This window comes from Telopea speciosissima, chromosome 9 (assembly GCF_018873765.1).
Source record: "Telopea speciosissima isolate NSW1024214 ecotype Mountain lineage chromosome 9, Tspe_v1, whole genome shotgun sequence".
NCBI classification, from domain to species: domain Eukaryota; kingdom Viridiplantae; phylum Streptophyta; class Magnoliopsida; order Proteales; family Proteaceae; genus Telopea; species Telopea speciosissima.
Window position 1 is genome coordinate 34,770,745 of NC_057924.1, and position 7,864 is coordinate 34,778,608.

The 7,864-nt window shown below is 41.5% G+C and overlaps 2 protein-coding genes across 2 annotated transcripts; both read right to left on the reverse strand.

The window, feature by feature from the left end:
* On the reverse strand, positions 1 to 5,067 carry LOC122639427 (ATP-dependent zinc metalloprotease FTSH 2, chloroplastic-like). The gene is made up of 5 exons (XM_043832283.1): positions 5,003 to 5,067; positions 3,255 to 4,478; positions 2,838 to 3,151; positions 655 to 895; positions 1 to 482 (listed from the first exon to the last, which is right to left on the reverse strand). Exons 2-5 carry the CDS (start codon positions 4,443 to 4,445, stop codon positions 141 to 143), a joined length of 2,088 nt encoding a protein of 695 aa, XP_043688218.1. The 5' UTR covers positions 4,446 to 4,478; positions 5,003 to 5,067; the 3' UTR covers positions 1 to 140.
* A 571-nt stretch (positions 5,068 to 5,638) lies between these two features.
* On the reverse strand, positions 5,639 to 6,004 carry LOC122638839. The gene has a single exon (XM_043831688.1). The coding sequence runs from the start codon at positions 6,002 to 6,004 to the stop codon at positions 5,639 to 5,641; it is 366 nt and encodes a 121-aa protein (XP_043687623.1).
* Positions 6,005 to 7,864: the final 1,860 nt, after the last annotated feature.

Genomic DNA, 7,864 nt, shown 5'->3' on the forward strand with positions numbered 1-7,864 from the left:
TGATATTGAACCTAAACCAGCCATATATTATTTAGATTATTAGTACATTAAATACACAGAGTTTGGTGGACTTTCAATCAAGTTCAATTCACTGAAAATATGGGAGGGTGTGATGAAATTTACAAACATTTTTGTGCTATTTATACAGTAACAGCAGTCGGTATTGAAGGAGCGACCCTATTTTCAGCAGGAATTTCCACAAACTCTGAAAGAATTGCTCGGAATTCCTCCCCACTCATTGTTTCCTTCTCAAGGAGGATCTCCACAATCTTGTCCATAGCCTCACGGTTGTTCCGTATCTGAATCAAAGCAATCTCATATGCACTGTCAGAGATTCCCTTAATGGCAGCATCAATGTCTTCAGCAAGTTTCTCTGACATTGAATTCCTTGCCATCATTCTCATTATAACATCTGCATTTTGTCCTGATGTGTCCATAAGTGACCAGGGCCCAATTTCTGACATCCCAAATGTGGTTACCATCTGCAAGTAAAGTCACCACCCATGTCAAGTGAAGGAGATGAAACCAACTAGCAATACCAAGAACAAATTTCTACTGTAAAGATAAAAGATCTAAATAACTAGGAATTGACTGTGTCTGTGCCTTTCAACAAGAGGACAATATCAATACACATGGTACAAGTTGTTCACTAACCTGCTTGGCCAAACCAGTAATCTGCTGCAAGTCTCCAGCCGCACCTGTGGTCACCTCAGGCTCACCAAAGATTACTTCCTCAGCAGCTCTCCCACCAAGTCCACCAACAATTCTTGCAAACAATTGCTGCTTAGAGATCAGGGTTGGGTCATCTGTAGGGATGAACCATGTTAGGCCCCGTGCTTGGCCACGTGGGACTAGTGTGACCTTTTGAACAGGATCATGTCCTGGCGTCAAAGTTCTACAGAAACAACAAAATGAAGCATAACATTAGTTGGGTGAAAGTACATATCCTTATCTGAACAGAGACCTAGCCATAAGCAAAAATAATTTGAAGGTTCCTAAGAACCTGAAGGAGAAGCCAAAATATAACTAATTCAACCAATAAGATAAGGCAGTCAACAATTCAACATCCACAAAGCTCCTTCCAGTGCAATTAAGCTTTACAAGCAGTTTGTCATCCTTATGAAGACGCTTCAACCTTCATAGCTAATATTAATGACAGAAACTGAAAGGCAATAACTAATACAATTCACTTATTTGGATAATTATTTGCATCTATCTTTCTGCCTGCCCAAGGGAGCAGCACCACTGACACCAGAAGTGGTCTTAAGACTACTAGAACAAAATCAGAGGAGACATTCACCTCCCTTTCAATAAACAATGGGACACTATAAATATTGATCAAACCTGAAACCCATTAAAAGGGAAAAACATGGGGAATGGAGGAAACCTAAATGCCACTAAAAGCACAATTCTTTTCCTTCACTAAGTAAATAGTTTTTGTGCCAGAAGCGCACCAAATCTGTTTGAGACATGCGCAGGTCCCAGCCAAAACACAAACTTTATTGGGCGAATAATCCACACTTCTGTTTTAATGGCTACCAGAAGAGGTGATGGCATGCAATAAACTTCAAAGGTTATGATAACTGTCCACTGGTCTCCTGACATATAACTTTATAATACCTTAAGCCCGTGTGTTTGTATGCGCACGCACACGCGGATAAGTGAGTTGTTTTTCATGCATACTTTTTAGTGCAACTGAATCACTACACGGATGAAATTGCTTCAAATAAAATGCTAATGTAAAGTTAAGTGGAACCCCAACCCCCCTTGGAGGGTGGGGGAAGTGGGTGTGCTGAACCAGGATAAAGTATTAATTGAATACAGAGAGACAGATATTAAGTACACCTTAATTCATTAGTATGAGATTTAACATGAAACAAGAAGAATGATATAACCCATAACTTGACCACTCCCGACTTCACTCAACAGGGAGCCTCGAGTAATGGTGATGCCTCTATGTATGCAACACAGACTTCTTTCCCTCCTCTTTCTACTGTTATTTATATTAATAATAATAATATTATTATCATTATTTTGACTTCTTAATCACTTGAGTTAGCCGCCACACCTGCTGCATCTTCATAACACTGGAAACTGAACAGGATTTTCCCCCAAAACCCTTAAAAACCAGAACATGTTTATTGCCCTACCACACCTTTTGAAACCCTGCGAGAGGGTGTCAGTATGGAAATTGTTTTACCCCTCTTTTGGTGCATTGGATCAACCAAGTGATGTACATCAACTGATAAGAAGCAACATCTTTTCTAACCCAATGATTTCTATTCTAAAAACTCAAATTCTACCTTTGATATACCCATAAATAAGATATTTATATTATTTGCAAGTCATAAGAATGATCCAAGCAATTTATCGAGTACATAAAAAATTTTATGATTCAATTTGTCTACATTTCAAGAAACACGTGATTTTTAGAACCACCATAACACTTGCTAAAGAAACCTATTCAAATACATAATGGACTGGGTGTAACATTGTCTACATGAAGCTCTCAACTAACAGTGAATTAGATGTTTTGGACATGTTTTTTTCTGCTTTGGTATTTATATATTAATTGTGATTCGATGTTTGAATTATTAGTTGTGTGTGATACAGAAAATTCAAAACTTAAACACATTAAGGAATAATCACTTGACCAGATCATATTGGATGCTAATTATTGTTTAATCTATAAAATAAAGGAACTAGCATGAACCCAAGTCAATCCCAGTGACTCATGAGTTGGCGGCACTATGGGATCCCCAATTTAAGTAGTCAGTGAACTCTCCTATGAAATAATTCCAGCAAATAGTAGTAGTAGAAAATTCATCACTTCTTACCCGCAAATGGCATGGCCAACTTCATGGTATGCCACCAAGCTTTTGCTCTTCCCATCTGTCATAACTGTTCCCTCCATTCCAGCCACAATCCTATCAATTGAATCATCAATCTCCTTAGGTGATATCACAGTCTTCCCACGACGACCAGCCAATATAGCAGCCTCATTTAAGAGGTTCGCAAGATCTGCTCCGCTAAAACCTGGTGTTCTCATGGCTATCACTTCAAGAGAAACATCTCCATCAAACTTCTTATTGCTGGCATGCACCTTTAAGATTTCAGTCCGTCCACGGACATCTGGAACATCAACAGACACCTGATATAGAAGGAGATAAACAGAAATTGAGTGCTTCCCGAATGTTAAATTAGCTCCAATAGAGCATTGAAGGACAGGGCAAAGAGATATGCATGCTACCTACCTGTCTATCAAAGCGTCCAGGCCTCAGTAAGGCAGAGTCAAGAATGTCAGCACGGTTAGTTGCCGCAATCACAATAACACCAGTGTTGCCCTCAAAACCATCCATTTCAGTCAAAAGCTGATTAAGGGTCTGCTCCCTTTCATCATTACCTCCTCCAATTCCAGTTCCTCTTTGCCGACCAACCGCATCAATTTCATCCACAAAAACAATGCAAGGAGCATTCTCCTTGGCCTTTTTAAAGAGATCACGAACTCTGGAAGCACCAACACCAACAAACATCTCAACAAATTCAGAACCTGAAATAGAGAAAAATGGGACACCTGCTTCACCAGCAATAGCTTTGGCAAGCAAAGTCTTTCCAGTTCCTGGTGGACCAATTAGAAGAACACCTTTAGGAATACGTGCACCAATTGCAGTAAACCTCTCTGGTTTCTTCAGGAACTCCACTACTTCCATAAAATCCTGTTTTGCTTCATCTACTCCAGCAACATCGTCGAATGTCACACCAGTGCTTGGTTCCATTTGAAACTTGGCTTTGGACTGGCCAAAGGCAAAAGGGAAACCTGGACCTCCAGGCCCACCCATTCCTCCAGATGAACGCCTTGACAGAAGAAACAAACCCCCGATAAGGATAAGAGGGAATGCCAAATTCCCAAGCAAGTTAAACAAAACAGAACCAGAGTCTTCCTGAGCACTGTGCGCTGCAAAATCAATATTCTTCTCTTTGAATTTCTGAAGGAGCTCCTGGCTGAGTCCAGGGAGTTGAACCCTCACTCGCTGCACACGGTTTCCCAACTCCGGCGAAATGGCCTCGATGATGGCTATGGTACCATTCTCAAAAACATCTACTTTTGTCACCCTATCTTTATCCAAATACTCTAAAAACCTCGAGTAAGACATCCGTGAAGACGATACACCTTGGTCGTCAGCATAAGCATTCCCAGCACCCAACAAAGCAGGTAAACCCAGTCCCGCATTTCCAAGCAAAACTTTTAGAAACCCTCTTCTCCCTTCAACCTGTCTCTGATCCAAAGACGCTTTTACCAATATCGATCTGGATACCTTGGCCAATGAGGGCATCCCCAGTGAAGGAAGCAAACAACACCTCCCATAGATTTCTTTGGTCAGACTAAATTTAGTGCTGCAAGTAGATAAGCCATTGGATACAATGCATGCTGGCGAGGCACCCATCTAAGTTGCAATGCCCAGGAATAATAGGCAAACACTAAACAAAGAAAACAGAGGTTGGTGTTAGGAATACAGAACTCCAACAATTGCAGAGAATTGAGTGGCAAAGGTGGAGGAAAGTGGAAACAGAGATCAGAAAATACCAATACACAAATTCTTCAATGGGTAATCAAATTGGGTCGAAAACTCAAATAAGAAACAAGGTAGGAGCTCGTAGAAAAGAGATTTATACGTGCTCCAGTGTTTCCAAGCTCTCTATTAACCAAGACAAACTAGGGATTATTCAATTCTGGGTTCTGGTTTGTTCAAATTATACAGTGTTAAGAACGACTGCCTAACGCAATTGGTAGCTGTGTGGAGCGTAATAACCCACCCAACCCAAGAGGTCTTGGGTTCAAGCCCTCCTGGTTCTCATATTCTCTCACCCTCCCCCAAAAGAATAGGTACCTATCTAACAAACAGATAAAGAGAATAAGAGATGAACCAACAAATTAAAAAAGCAAGTTGAAACGGATGAAGGTTGAACTTTTACAGTAGCAAGAGATGAGAAAGAACGTTACCTTGTGAAAGATAGAGAACCAGAAATTCCTTTCGCGGGACCAAAATGAAGTCAATTATTGCCTATTGGGCTCCCCAAGTGAAGAGAGGAAGAAGAGGAGGTATTTAAGATGGAGTGGTGTGGTTTGGAAATTGCATACGTGTTCAACGCTCAATCGCTTTAGTTCCTTCTAGTTCAACACTACGATATTTTTCTCTTTATTCCGCCCAATGCTCTGTCAGCTCGGTTGCGTACAATAGAGAGAAACAGCGCCTAAATATCTGGCCATTTTCTACCTTCATGGACGTAACCAGGTATAGCTACCTCCATCCACTGGATTATTTAAGAGCAGAAATGGTGGCTCAGAGAAATCCACCGTCGCCTCTCTCAGTGGGAAAGACAGAGATAGCCAAAAGAGATATTTCTTCGCTAAGGCCAACAACGGCTCTTAATAAATCGAAGGCCAACGCATGATCTTTCTTTCCCTTCACAAGCCTTTGGCCCACTTGGTTGTCACTGGTTTGAGAACGGGTTGGTTTTTTTGGTAAAAAGCAAATTTATTGTCAAGTTGTAAAGGAGGATAAGAGGAGCACAAGGCATCCTGATTACAAAGATCAAGAGCCAAGGAGTGGACAGAGACGCGACCAGATTCGCATCTCTAAAAATCCACTTCAAGGAAATTACATTTAGGCAAGAAATCAAAGATACGAATGTCGTGAATGATACAAGCAACTTCCACTGGGGGATGAAGGGTTGAATTGTTCAGCAAAGTCACCAGCTTTGAGCTATCTGGTTCAACCAGGATATTGGACAATCCAGCTTCAAGGGCTGATTGTAGGCCGACGCGGACCACAAGCGCTTCCCCACGCAACACATCATTAAAGATTTCTAGCGCAGAGAAGGCAATGATGGGGGAGGCCGAAGAGTTCCTGATCACTACGCCAACACCCTTGATAGATGCTGAAACAGCCGCATCACAGTTCAACTTTACACAACCATCCAAAGGGGGATCCCACTTCAGCATAAGGGGAGAGCCAGAGTCTCCAATATCCAATCAACCCTTTCTAGAGGCAGCATCAAATTCATCAAAGGCCCTCTACGCTCGAGCAAAAATATCAGTAGGGGGCAAGTTCTTGTTACTGAAGTGCAATTCATTCCTCGCAAGCCATAACTGCCACATGATGAATAAAGCCAAGCTCAGGACATCTGATCCCACCTTCTTGTTTGGGAAGCGGAACTGATTCCAGTGCTGAAGAAATTGCATGAGGCTTGGAGTTTCAGATGAGGGAACTATAAAGGACAAATTGCTACCAAACCAAGTCGCCCTAGCGAATGGACAATCAAACAAGATATGATCAGCAGATTCAACCTCAATGCCACATCTCTTGCAACTCGGATCAACCTGTAGATTCCTTCTCCAAAGATCTTCACCAGATGCGATTCCTTGAGCACACACCTTCCACAGAAAAGTTTGGATTTTAGGCAGTGTTTTACAGCCCCATACTCGTTTCCAAGTGGAAGAATTGATCAGGTCCCAGTTGTATTGATGAGAAGACGAGGCTGCAACTGAATGTTGGGTACCTCTTTGGTTAGATAACAAGGGATATGCAGACTTAACCGAGAAGCTCTCACTCTTTTCTCCTCCCCAAACCAATCTATCATCATTTGGGAAAATGGGAAGTTTAATATCCAAAATTGCCTTAACTTCCTCTTGGCTGAAAAAACCGTTTAGAACATCACGCTTCCAAGAATGATTTTCCAGATCAATAAGGTCGGAGACTTTCAAAGCTAGACAAAGAGCAGGCTTCAAGCTCTTGATTCAAAAACTAGGAATGGTAGGAATCCAACTAGTATCCCAAATATCGATTTTATCTCCCTTACCCACTTGCCATAACAGCCCTGATTTCAAAACTTTTCGGCCCATGAGGGTTTATTACCCTCCTTAGCCTCAAGAAAGCTGGACTTGGGAAAGTAAATGGCCTTGATGAATCTTGCCCAGAGGGACTCTTGGTTTGTCCATAAACGCCAAGCCACTTTGGCAAGAAGAGCACGATTGTGCAGACTGGGATCCCTAAAGCCTAGACCTCCCTTCTCTTTTGACCTGCAAAGCTGAGACCAAGAGATCCAATGAGTTTTCCTTTCCTCCCCTTGTTGACCCCAGTAAAAGCTGGAAAGGGCTTTTCTTATTGAGTCATGATGAGAAGAAGGGAGAGCAAATTGAGAAGCCACATAAGTAGACATAGAACAAACAATTGACTTAATGAGAACCTCTCTGCCTATCTGAGATAGAAGTTGATGCTTCCAGCCTTGAACTTTCCTTGAAACCCGAGCTCCAACTTGCTTGAAGATTTCAGATTTGGCAACCCCAAAATCAGATGGTAACCCCAGGTACTTAGATGGCCCTTCACCATATTTAACTTTGAGGATTCTTGAAAACCATCTGTTAATTCTTGCAATGTTATTTGGGCTGAAAGTAACGCCGGATTTCTTCAAATTAACCTCCAGGCCACTAGCACCACAATAAATTAGAAGACACTCCTTGTGTCACACCCACAAACCACCCTCTGGGAGGATTCAGCTAGTGACCCGAATACCCGAAGTATTCGAAGACCTCTAGGATCCAGATGCAATATTTACACGTCACAAGCACAAACACCATATCAAGATAAAAAGTATTTCATTGATCAGAGTGCGCGAAAAGTACAATTCATAAGTTTATATATATATTATTTACATTCAGATCCCCTTTTTCCCAAATAGCCTGGATTTACATAATTTCGTCCATCGGGCCAAAAATAAGCTATACTAAAATATTTACAATGGAAATACATCTGCCAAAAAGAGTAGAGTTTCAACAAAAGAAAACAAATGAAAAGACTACGTC